The sequence below is a fragment of the Salmo salar genome, chromosome ssa02 (genome assembly GCF_905237065.1).
Source record: "Salmo salar chromosome ssa02, Ssal_v3.1, whole genome shotgun sequence".
Lineage (NCBI taxonomy): Eukaryota > Metazoa > Chordata > Actinopteri > Salmoniformes > Salmonidae > Salmo > Salmo salar.
The window spans coordinates 27,218,545-27,231,657 of record NC_059443.1 but is presented as its reverse complement, the minus strand read 5'-3'; the positions used below and the strand labels follow the sequence as shown (position 1 = coordinate 27,231,657).

The following is a 13,113-nucleotide window of genomic DNA, read 5'->3' as shown; positions in this document are numbered from 1 at the left end:
ATCCTTAACTAGCCTCTCAAAGCACTTCATAATGACAGAAGTGGGTGTTACGGGGCAATAGTAATTTAGTTCAGTTACCTTCGCTTTCTTGGGTACAGGAACAATGGTGGACATCTTGAAGCAAGTGGGGACAACAGACTGATTAAATTATACTGAACAAAAATATAAACGCAACAAGTGTTGGTCCCATGTTTCATGAGCCGAAATAAAGGATATCAGAAATGTCCATACGCACAGAAAGCGCATTTCTCTCAGATTTGTTTACCTTCCTGTTAGTGAGCATTTCTCCTTTGCCAAGATAATCCATCCATCTAACAAGTGTGGCATATCAAGAAGCTGATTAAACAGCATGTTCATTACACAGTTGCACATTGTGCTGGGGACATTAAAAGGCCACTCTAAAATGTGAAGTTTTGTCACAGATGTCTCAGGTTATGAGGCAGCGTGCAATTTGCATGCTGACTGCAGGAATGTCTACCAGAGCTGTTGCCAGAGAATGTAATGTTAATTTCTCTAAAATAAGCCGACTCCAATATCATTTTAGGGTATTTGGCAGTACGTCCAACCAGCCTCTCACGTGTAACCACCCCAGCCCAGGACCTCCAGATCCGACTTTTTCGTCAACGGGATCATCTGATACCAGCCACCCGGAGACAGCTGATGAAACTGAGGAGTATTTCTGTCTGTAATAAAGCCCTTTTGTGGGGAAAACCTCATTCTGATTGGCTGGGCCTGGCTCCCCAGTGGGTGGACCTGGCTCCCAAGTGGGTGTGCCTATGCCCTCCCAGGCCCTCCCATGGCTGCGCCCCTGCCCAGTCATGTGAAATCCATAGATTAGGGCATAAGTTATTTAATTCAATTGACTGATTTCCTTATATGAACTGCAAAACCCTTGAAATTGTTGCATGTTGCATTTATATTTTTGTTCAGTGTATGTAAAACATTTAAATTCTACATTCTCTCTGTTGTTTTCCAGACGGACGCTGCGCTCATGTACGATGCCGTGCACGTGGTGGCCGTGGCCGTGCAGCAGTCTCAGCAGATCACTGTCAGCTCCCTACAGTGCAACAGACACAAACCCTGGCGCTTTGGGAACAGATTCATGGCCCTCATCAAAGAGGTACGTAGTATTATACATTACACACCGGCCCACTGGAAAGGCAGAGGAGGGATGGAAATGGAGAGAGAGAATGAAAGAGTGAGAGAACCTGTTTTTACTGCATTTTTACAGTATGTACGTTCATACTGCTCCGAGAGCAGCAACCATCTTAATCTTAAACCTGTCTCTCTGTTTTCATATCAAGTCCCTACAGAATGGGTCTAAATAATCTTAATCTGGGCTAATTATTCCTCAGTGTGCTCGATAGATTCTGGAAACTGGGGCGGTTAATCCAAACCTCCCTGTCTGTCTGTTAGGCAGTTAAAGAACAGGATTGGCCCAGGCTATATTTAGGGTCTGTAAAGCCTAGCTACCCTGTTCTGTTCTGTTTGCTCTGTGAGATATCACCAGAACACTCACACTGCTCCCGGCTGGGGGGTGGCGTGGGTGGAGGGTGGGGAGGGAGGGAGGAATGGGGGGGGTGAGCTTTTGACATATTAAAGCTCTTCGTCCCGAACCGCCATGCAAATAATCTCACATCTCGACACTTCTAGTGCTCTCTCTCTCTAAGCCTGTGGACCAGTACTAGGGTGGACGCCAGCCCTCATAAATGACACCGCTGTTTAGCCTGATAGTCTTTATACACCACTGCACTGTCGATCCAGATTGACACACAGGGTAACATTACACTATCACTGCATGGCCACTGTATCACAGGCTAACACTGAACTATCACTGCATGGCCACTGTATCACAAGCTAACACTGAACTATCACTGCATGGCCACTGTATCACAAGCTAACACTGAACTATCACTGCATGGCCACTGTATCACAAGCTAACACTGAACTATCACCGTTAGGTTGCTGGATCGAATCCCAGAGCTGACAAGGTAAAAAATTGTCGTTCTGCCCCTGAGCAAGGCAGGTATCCCACTGTTCCCCAGGCGCCAATGATGTGGATGTCGATTAAGACAGCCCCCCGCACCTCTCTGATTCAGAGGGGTGGGGTTAAATGCGAAAGACACATTTCAGTTGAATACATTCAGTTGTGCTACTGACTAGGTATCCCCTTTCCCTACTCTATCACTGAATCACCACTGTATGACAGGCTAACATTACTCTATCACTGAATCACCACTGTATCACAGGCTAACATTACACTATCACTGAATCACCACTGTATCACAGGCTAACATTACACTATCACTGAATCACCACTGTATCACAGGCTAACATTACACTATCACTGAATCACCACTGTATCACAGGCTAACATTACTCTATCACTGAATCACCACTGTATGACAGGCTAACATTACACTATCACTGAATCACCACTGTATCACAGGCTAACATTACACTATCACTGAATCACCACTGTATGACAGGCTAACATTACACTATCACTGAATCACCACTGTATGACAGGCTAACATTACACTATCACTGAATCACCACTGTATCACAGGCTAACATTACACTATCACTGAATCACCACTGTATCACAGGCTAACATTACTCTATCACTGAATCACCACTGTATCACAGGCTAACATTACACTATCACTGAATCACCACTGTATCACAGGCTAACATTACACTATCACTGAATCACCACTGTATCACAGGCTAACATTACACTATCACTGAATCACCACTGTATCACAGGCTAACATTACTCTATCACTGAATCACCACTGTATCACAGGCTAACATTACACTATCACTGAATCACCACTGTATCACAGGCTAACATTACTCTATCACTGAATCACCACTGAATGACAGGCTAACATTACACTATCACTGAATCACCACTGTATCACAGGCTAACATTACACTATCACTGAATCACCACGGTATCACAGGCTAACATTACACTATCACTGAATCAACACTGTATCACAGGCTAACATTACACTATCACTGAATCACCACTGTATGACAGGCTAACATTACACTATCACTGAATCACCACTGTATCACACGCTAACATTACACTATCACTGAATCACCACTGTATCACAGGCTAACATTACACTATCACTGAATCAACACTGTATCACAGGCTAACATTACACTATCACTGAATCAACACTGTATCACAGGCTAACATTACACTATCACTGAATCAACACTGTATCACAGGCTAACATTACACTATCACTGAATCACCACTGTATTACAGGCTAACATTACAATATCACTGAACCACCACTGTATCACAGGCTAACATTACACTATCACTGAATCAACACTGTATCACAGGCTAACATTACACTATCACTGAATCAACACTGTATCACAGGCTAACATTACAATATCACTGAATCACCACTGTATGACAGGCTAACATTACACTATCACTGAATCACCACTGTATCACAGGCTAACATTACACTATCACTGAATCAACACTGTATCACAGGCTAACATTACACTATCACTGAATCAACACTGTATCACAGGCTAACATTACACTATCACTGAATCACCACTGTATTACAGGCTAACATTACACTATCACTGAATCACCACTGTATCACAGGCTAACATTACACTATCACTGAATCAACACTGTATCACAGGCTAACATTACACTATCACTGAATCACCACTGTATCACAGGCTAACATTACACTGAACATACTACATCTATTTAAAATGGATTTAGTCAAATGTATTTCATATGCATTTCTTTAAATGTATTTAAACCTAGATTATGACCAATTTCCACTGTTATTTTCAACATAACCATGTCCAACCACATAGGCAGGTAATTGTAGTTATTTCTTGGAAATGAACAATCTTCTTTCATCTAGCGTTCTCTTCCCAACGTAGAGGAACAATGTGACATTTATGAGCCTGTAAAAACATGACGTTAGATGAGTCATACTGCAGGTTCTTTCTGAAATAACATCCGCTTTAAGCCAGTTGCTCCTGCTTCTCTAAGAAAAGGGCACAGAATTCAACACTTGCTATGCAATGTAACACAAGAGAGTTCAGTGCTTAGGGCCACTTTTATGCTCGATTTTCAGCATTCCAAGGCAGTGCCTGAATCGTTACAGATTGGGTAATAACTCTCTCACTGTTACTAGAGCAACGATCAGAATTATGTCCAAAAAGCGTCTGTGTCCTGGAGAAAGCTGTATCGCGTTTGTATGTGTGGTATTAATAAGTAATATACAGTGTGTGTGTGTGTGGGTGTGTGCAGCATACCTTTGTGTGTTCGTGTGGGTGTGTGTTTGTGTCTGTGTGTGTGTGCAGCATACCTTTGTGTGTTTGTGCGCCTTGCTTAAAGGTGAACTCTGATGAATAATGAATGTCTCTATTTTGCTGAGAATGAGTGTGACCTCTTGCTCTTTGGTTATGATGAATCTCTCTCTCTCTTTCCCTCCTCCATCCCTTTCTGCCTTTCTCCCATTCCCTCTCTCTCTCTCTCTCTCTCTCTCTCTCTCTCTCTCTCTCTCTCTCTCTCTCTCTCTCTCTCTCTCTCTCTTTCTCTGTCTCTCTCTCTGTATCTCTCTCTCTCTCCCCCCCTTCCTCTCTCTCTCGCTTCCTACACCTCTCTCTTTCTCTCCTCCAGGCCCACTGGGATGGCTTGACTGGGCGGATCACTTTCAACAGAACCAACGGCTTGAGGACAGACTTTGACCTGGATGTGATTAGTCTGAAGGAGGATGGACTGGAGAAGGTACTAGGGGTGTGTGTGTGTGTGTGTGTGTGTGTGTGTGTGTGTGTGTGTGTGTGTGTGTGTGTGTGTGTGTGTGTGTGTGTGTGTGTGTGTGTGTGTGTGTGTGTGTGTGTGTGTGTGTGTGTGTGTGTGTGTGTGTGTGTGTGTGTGTGTGTGTTTGAGTGTGCATGTTTATAATACATGACCATGTGTGCACGTCTATGGAGGAGATAACTCATAAACAAAAGCTTGTCAACACAACAGAGCCAAACACCAACCTACACCCACACACACACACACACACCCTCCTAACACACATGCTCCCCTGTGTGTGCCTCTCAGCTGCTCCTGACCTCCCCATCCCTCTCTGTGGCGTGTGTCTGCGCCTCCATGAATAATTTACTCTCTTAATGAAAAAACCTTCAGGAGCCCTCCAGCCTCATGAAGTCTGAATTAAACAGTTGATTTACAATTACAAAGCAGCCATCTCTAAGGCCTCAGTAGTGGGCATCAGAGAGAGGTGCAGGACTGTTGTGGCTGTAGTGGGTTGGTGCTGCAGAGCAGAGTGTCTGCTGAGATGAGAAGCCCTGTAGCGGGTAAGAGAATAGCACAGCCAGGATGAGAGGCCCCTGCAGGCTCGCCCCTCTCCTCCTCCTTTTCTTTCTGCTTCCACCAACCCCTCCTTACACACTCACTCACATGCACACACATACACTCAGTACTCCACCTCTTCAGCTCAAGCACACATTCCCAGAATTTTCTCCAGCACCCTTAGGACACGGCTGACAGCAGTGTGAACTCTTAACTCTTAACCTGCGGGATGTGATATAAGAGCTGATCTAGGATCAGGATCTGCCTCTAGCTCTCTGTGGAAGAGGAGTGTGTGTGTGTGTGTGTGTGTGGGTGGGTGGGTGTGTGGGTGGGTGGGGGTGGGTGGGTGCATGTTTGTAATAACGCACCTCACATCATATTTTCTCATAGACACACTCTTCCCTGAACAGTATTTCTGCGTGGAAGATATAACTGAAGTGCACTAAATGCTAATGTTTTGTCTGTGTTTTTCCCCTCAGATTGGAACATGGGACCCTCCTAGTGGCTTGAACATGACAGACCACCAGAAGGGGAAGACATCCAACGTCACAGACTCCTTAGCCAACAGATCTCTTGTTGTCTCCACCATACTGGTAAGTACCATTCCCTCTTTGCTCTGTGGTAGACACTTTTTGTCTATTCATAGAGAAATGAAATTGCTGTACTAACTGTCAGCTGGGTGCTATAACAGAGTTATACCATGTCTATATAAGTGATTATGAATGCCCAGGACTGCTCTAAGACTTAATTGACTCCTTGGAAAAGGTGTTATTCCTTTTTAGTTTTTAGGTCATTTTCTTTGAAAAGTGCTCCACTTGAATTTCTCAGGATGGTTGTCGGCCTGTGAGTGAACTGAATGGAACTAGCCAAAAGTACACCACTTTTAAATTACCAGTCCACCCTTCACTTCACTGCTGTGGAGAGGTCCCTTTCCAATTGGTTGAGAACAGTTTCAGGCAGGGCTAATTGGCTGATTGATTGTTCAATACGATTTCATGGTTTAAGGCTCTCTCTATCTAGCATTTTATTAGTCCCTCTATTGAGGAGTTGTTTCTCTACCCAGTGATGCTAAACCCAGACATTCAGGGGAACTCTGGGGGAAGTTAAAGAGTGCCCTAGGATCTCTAATGCTTCTCTATGAGTCACACAGACCAACTCACAGCTGTACTTCCTCAGGTTTCATCCAACCATCTTTGGCATTTTAGAAAAGCGCTATAAAAATCCTGTGTATTGTTATTATTCACTCTATAGAAGATTTATAAAAAACACTTAGTTTCAACGATAAGCGTATCACTCCCCATCCTGTGGTATCTATCTCTTGGGGTGGAGTTGTCTGTGAGTTGTAAAGAAAGTCTGCTCTGGTGCTGTAGGGATTCTGTAGGCTACACGACTACTCCATCCCTGCTATCTCCTCCGTCTGAAAGCCATACCAGAGCCCGCCACAATTGACTCATCACGACTAAACAGGAAGCTTCTAGAATCAAGAAAATTAACGCAATTTACGATCCTATTATTAAGAAGCAGAGCGTAAAAATAACAATATCAACCAAATTGCGGTTTGTCATTATTTATCCCGTGCTGCGCTTGCCTTACCTCTCCCATGCATGCTGCCGCTGTGCGCTGATTGAATTGCTGTTATTAGTTAAGACTCTACATGTCTGTAATTAGTGCATCAGGATTGAGTCATGGGGAGATCTCGGATGGCTTTGAGGGAGGAGAAAAGAGTAGAGAGGGCTGACAATAATTGGGTTTGTTACATTTGATTGATGCACACTTTTATCCAACTTCTCTTAATTTTCTTCATGACACACTGAAGGATTTCAAGGCCCTCTTTAAAAGGTGGAGCTGTAATTAGTTTTCAATGCCTCAGAGATCTGAACTAATCAAAAGAGTTTTGGCCATTTTGTCAAGACCTCATACTGGTAATAGACTAGTGGTTAAATTCACAGTACATGTACAATGCCTTGCAAAACTATTCATCCCCCTTGGCGTTTTTCCTATTTTGTTGCATTACAACCTATAATTTAAATTGATTTTTATTTGGATTTCATGTAATGGACATACACAAAATAGTCCAAATTGGTGAAGTGAAATTAAAAAAACTATGTTTCAAAAAATGACAAAAAAATTATAAACAGAAAGGTGGTGCGTGCATATGTATTGAACCCCTTTGTTATGAAGCCCCTAAATAAGATCTGGTGCAACCAATTACCTTCAGAAGTCAGATAATTAGTTAAATAAAGTCCACCTGTGTGCAATCTAGGTGTCGCATCATCTGTCACTTGATCTCAGTATATATACACCTGTTCTGAAAGGCCCCAGAGTCTGCAACACCACTAAGCAAGGGATCACCACCAAGCAAACGGCACCATAAAGACCAAGGAGTTCTCCAAACAGGTCAGGGACAACATTGTGGAGAAGTACAGATCAGGGTTGGGTTATAAAAAATATCCAAAACTTTGACATCCCACGGACCACCATTAAATCCATTATTAAAAAATGGAAAGAATATGGCACCACAACAAACCTGCCAAGAGAGTGCCGTCCACCAAAACTCATGGACCAGGCAAGGAGGGCATTTATCAGCGAGGCAACAAAGAGACCAAAGATAACCCTGGAGCTGCAAAGCCTCACAGCGGAGATTTGAGTATCTGTCCAGAGGACCACTTTAAGCCGTACACTCCACAGAGCTGGGCTTTATGGAAGAGTGACCAGATAAAAGCCATTGCTTAAAGAAAAAAAACAAGCAAACACGTTTGATGTTCGCTAAAAGGCATGTGGGAGACTCCCCAAACATATGGGTGAAGGTACTCTGGTCAGATGAGACTAAAATTGAGCTTTTTGGCCATCAAGGAAAATTCTATGTCTGGCGCAAACCCAAGACCTCTCATCACACCAAGAACATAATGGTTTTCATCGGCAGGGACTGGGAAACTGGTCAGAATTTAAGGAATGATGGATGGTGCTAAATACAGGGAAATTCTTGAGGGAAACCGGTTTCAGTCTTCCAGAGATTTGAGACTGGGACGGAGGTTCACCTTCCAGCAGGAACATGATGCTAAAGATACTGCTAAAGCAACACTCAAGTGGTTAAAGGGGAAACATTTAAATGTCTTGGAATGGCCTAGTCAAAGCCCAGACCTCAATCCAATTGGGAATCTGTGGTATGACTTAAAGATTGCTGTACACCAGCAGAAACCATCCAACTTGAAGGAGCTGGAGCAGTTTTGCCTTGAAGAATGGGCAAAAATCCCGGTGACTAGATATGCCAAGCTTATAGAGATATATTAGTATAAGCTGTAATTGCTGCAAAAGGTGGCTCTGCAAAGTACTGACTTTGTGGGGGTGAATAGTTATGCAACTATATCTCTATAAGCTTGGCATATCTAGTCACCGGGATTTTTGCCCATTCTTCAAGGCAAAACTGCTCCAGCTCCTTCAAGTTGGATGGTTTCTGCTGGTGTACAGCAATCTTTAAGCTTATAGAGATATATTAGTATAAGCTGTAATTTCTGCAAAAGGTGGCTCTGCAAAGTACTGACTTTGTGGGGGTGAATAGTTATGCAGCTCAAGTTTTCTGTTTTTTGTCTTATTTCTTGTTTGTTTCACAATTACAAATATTTTGCACCTTCAAAGTGGTAGGCATGTTGTGTAAATCAAATGATACAAATCCCAAAAAATACATTTTAATTCCAGGTTGTAAGGCAACAAAATTGGAAAAAATGCCAAGGGGGGTGAATACTTTCGCAAGCACTGTAAGACCTCATACTGGTAGTTAAAATCACAGTACTTCAAAGACCTCATACTGGTATTATAATGGTGGTTAAAGTCACAGTATGTGGTAGTTGAAGAAGTCGTAGTATTTCATAAATGGTTTACTGAATCAGATGACTTTTTAGCGTTATCAAAACCTGTGGTTTCAATTGAAGAGGGCAGTCCATAAGCGCAGACAAAGGATATCAAGGATCTGGAAGGATTCTGTATGAAGGAATGGTCCAAGATCCCTCCCAATGTGTTCTCCAACTATTTTTTTGAGAAAAAAATATTACTTAGTCGCTTTCTCTGAGCAATTGTATTAGTATAAAATAATATAATTGTCATTTTTTTGCATACAATATAAAATAATAGGCATTCTCTCACAGTTGGTAAATAAACTAAATATTGAACTGCACTGTTGGTTAAGGGCTTGTAAGTAAGCATTTCACGGTAAGGTCTAAACATGTTGTATTCGGCACATGTAACAAGTTTGATTTGATTTGATTGTATGCTGTAGCGTTAAGATTTCCCTTCAACTGGAACTAAGGGGTCTAGCCCAAACCATGAAAAACAGCCCCAGACCATTATTCCTCCTCCACCAAACCTTACAGTTGGCACTATGCATTTGGGCAGGTACCATTCTCCAGGCATCTGTTAAACCCAGATTCGTCCGTCGGACTACCAGATGGTGAAACGTGATTCATCACTCCAGAGAATGCCTTTCCACTTCTCCAGAGTCCAATGGTGGTGAGCTTAACACCACTCCAGCCGATGCTTGGCATTGCGCATGGTGATGTTAGGCTTGTGTGCGGTTGCTCGGCAATGGAAACCCATTTCTTGAAGCTACCGACAAACGGTTCTTGTGCTGATGTTCCTTCCAGGGGCAGTTTGGAACTCGGTAGTGAGTGTTGCAACCGAGGACAGACAATTTTTACGCGTTACATGCTTCAGCACTTGGCGGTCCCGTTCTGTGAGCTTGTGTGGCCTACCACTTCTCGGCTGAGCCGTTGTTGCTCCTAGACATTTCCACTTCACAATAACAGCACTTACAGATGACCATGGCTGCTCTAGCAGGGCAGGAATTAGACAAACTGACTTGTTGAAAAGGTGACATCCTGTGACGGTGCCACATTGAAAGTCACTGAGCTCTTCGGTAAGGCCATTCTACTGTGAATGTTTTCTATGGAGATTGCATGGCGGTGTGCTCAATTTTAAACACCTGTCAGCAAGGGTGTTGCTGAAATAGCCGAATCCATTAATTTGAAGGGGTGTCCACATACTTTTGTATATATAGTGTATATTTCATAAATAGGGTTTCTGTAGTATTAGTTGATTATTTTAAAACTGTTCATCATCATTTCTAGTTTGACCATTGCTAACTATAAGAGTTTAACTTTGATTAGGCAGTAGTCCTATGTGTTCCATGACTTTGATTAGGCAGTAGTCCTATGTGTTCCATGACTTTGATTAGGCAGTAGTCCTATGTGTTCCATGACTTTGATTAGGCAGTAGTCCTATGTGTTCCATGACTTTGATTAGGCAGTAGTCCTATGTGTTCCATGACTTTGATTAGGCAGTAGTCCTATGTGTTCCATGACTTTGATTAGGCAGTAGTCCTATGTGTTCCATGACTTTGATTAGGCAGTAGTCCTATGTGTTCCATAACTTTGATTAGGCAGTAGTCCTATGTGTTCCATGATTCCACATCACACGTGTGACATTTTGCCACTGATAAGGTTGCACTGTGCTCTTTTTCACTTTAGAAATGGTGCAGCTGATGTGAAAAGGCTTCTTCTCTGACACATTACATACATACAACACGAAGAATCACACCCTGGAACCAATTGTAGTAGTGCTCGCCAACAGATCACCTCTCCTATAGTCTTGTTTCCCCTGTGGGATGGGCACATCTCTGCCAATAGGTATTTAGTATGCCAGACATAAAGAACATTTAATTGAAACAGAATTTGATGTGAGACTTTTATTTACTACGGTTGCGTGATCTATGAGTCGCCGATCGGGTTGAATTAAAAGGTACAAATCCACATACGCTCTGTCGGGCTCCCCGAGGATCAAAGGAGTCACAAATGAGGAGAGAGAGAGAGAGAGAGAGAGAGAGAGAGAGAGAGAGAGAGAGAGAGAGAGAGAGAGAGAGAGAGAGAGAGAGAGAGAGAGAGAGAGAGAGAGAGAGAGAGAGAGAGAGAGAGAGAGAGAGAGAGAGAGAGAGAGAGAGAGAGAGAGAGAGAGAGAGAGAGAGAGAGAGAGAGAGAGAGAGAGAGAGAGAGAAGAGAGAGAGAGAGAGAGAGAGAGAGAGAGAGAGAGAGAGAGAGAGAGAGAGAGAGAGAGAGAGAGAGAGAGAGAGAGAGAGAGAGAGAGAGAGAGAGAGAGAGAGAGAGAGAGAGAGAGAGAGAGAGAGAGAGAGAGAGAGAGAGAGAGAGAGAATCAGCTTTGTTTGCATTATATAATAAACCCTTTTCCCCATATAGCGCAATCGGATTTTTCCGATTTTTTCACAGTGCTTCAAGTGCCCAATTATAAGGAGTTGTTACTAAGGTAACAGGTAAAGGGGATCTAAATAAATTAATAGACTAGTCAACCTTTCAAGCTTATTATCTACTTTCTATGCTGTCTCTTCATATACTATTCATGGCTATTCAAGGTACAGACATTCAAGCAACTCTTTATCTTCACTAATTGACTTTGAAATCATAATTATTTCAAATAAATGTCATATACATCATATATAATCTAGTATTAACTGGGTATTTTGCAATTGTTCATAATTGTTTCTAGTTTGACCATTTCAGATTCTTAGAGTTAAACTTTAAGCGTGAGCCTATGGGAAGTCTTCCATGACTCCACATGACACGTAGAGAGCACTGAGTGGGTTCTCTTTGTTCTTTGCTCTAGGCGGTAGCCTCGTAGCATACTGGCCCAATCATTATAAAACTAAAATAAATGCTCAAATGAGCCAGTATCATTGGGACACATTATTTTCATTGGGACACATAATCCATTTTAGAAGAATCAAGGTGATTTTGCATTCAAGGGTGAGTGACTCTCCAGATCAGCAGCATAAATACAGAAGTACTTTAATGAGGTTTGCTATACAGAGATAGCTAGCTAGTCTGTTTAGATTTTCTTTCCTCCCTCACTGTTTTAAATGAAAGATGCTTCTAGTTCTCCATCTGCGGGGGATCACAACACGAGACAGGATCAGGAGGTGGCATGTAAGACCCTGTAGCGTGTAGCTAGCGTGTAACGTTGTCAGACACTTCCTGTGGCTCTGACCTCAGCCCTCCCCCCACACACACACACACACACACACACACAAAGCGTGTCTGCACAAACACATGCGCACGCAGGCACGCTTACACGGATACTGTGTTTATACGGTTAATTGGGATGTTATCCCAATTTATTGGGATGTTATCCCAAGCGCTGTTATCCACTCATAATTCAATTTCCAGGGAAGAACATTTCCGCAGAATGTATTCAGGACCACATTGAAAATAATATAATCATGGTGAAAAATCTGTGTTGTCCTATGGACAGACAGGCAGACTAATAAAACAGTGTTAGGTGTTAATTGGCCCACTGCCTGTTTATGATAATTACACTCTTTCACAGTTGACAGAAGGTGAGAGGTTATACGCTGCTAACGGGCTGACAATAGCTACATTGTGCTCATTGTGCTAGATAACACATATTCCAATGACAAACATGGTAGCACTGAGAAAAAGGCCTATTCAGAGAGAGGAGATTACAGTTTATGTCTAACAGTGGGAGGGGGGTTAAAGGCCTGTCCACGTCCATTACAAACAAACCTTATTAGCATGCTGGAGCATTCATGTATGTTACAATTGATGTCCTCATGGGTGAATGTTTTACATTGGTAATTATTGTTGACTACTCGTTAGCCCCTATCTTTGTTGTATGAGAAGTTGTGGTTCTGCCTTCTTAACCGTTTACTGCAGTCGGCTAAATCAGGG

The 13,113-nt window shown here is 42.7% G+C and overlaps 1 protein-coding gene across 4 annotated transcripts in view; it reads left to right on the top strand.

Moving 5' to 3' along the window:
* LOC106578944 (glutamate receptor ionotropic, kainate 2) overlaps positions 1-13,113 on the top strand; it is a 270,331-nt gene that overhangs the window by 174,119 nt on the left and 83,099 nt on the right. For all 4 annotated transcript variants that reach the window (XM_045701489.1, XM_045701484.1, XM_045701495.1 and 1 more), the window contains 3 exons: positions 977-1,120; positions 4,688-4,795; positions 5,845-5,958. In XM_045701489.1, the coding sequence (XP_045557445.1) occupies positions 977-1,120; positions 4,688-4,795; positions 5,845-5,958 (366 nt within the window). The remainder of the gene's footprint in view (positions 1-976; positions 1,121-4,687; positions 4,796-5,844; positions 5,959-13,113) is intronic.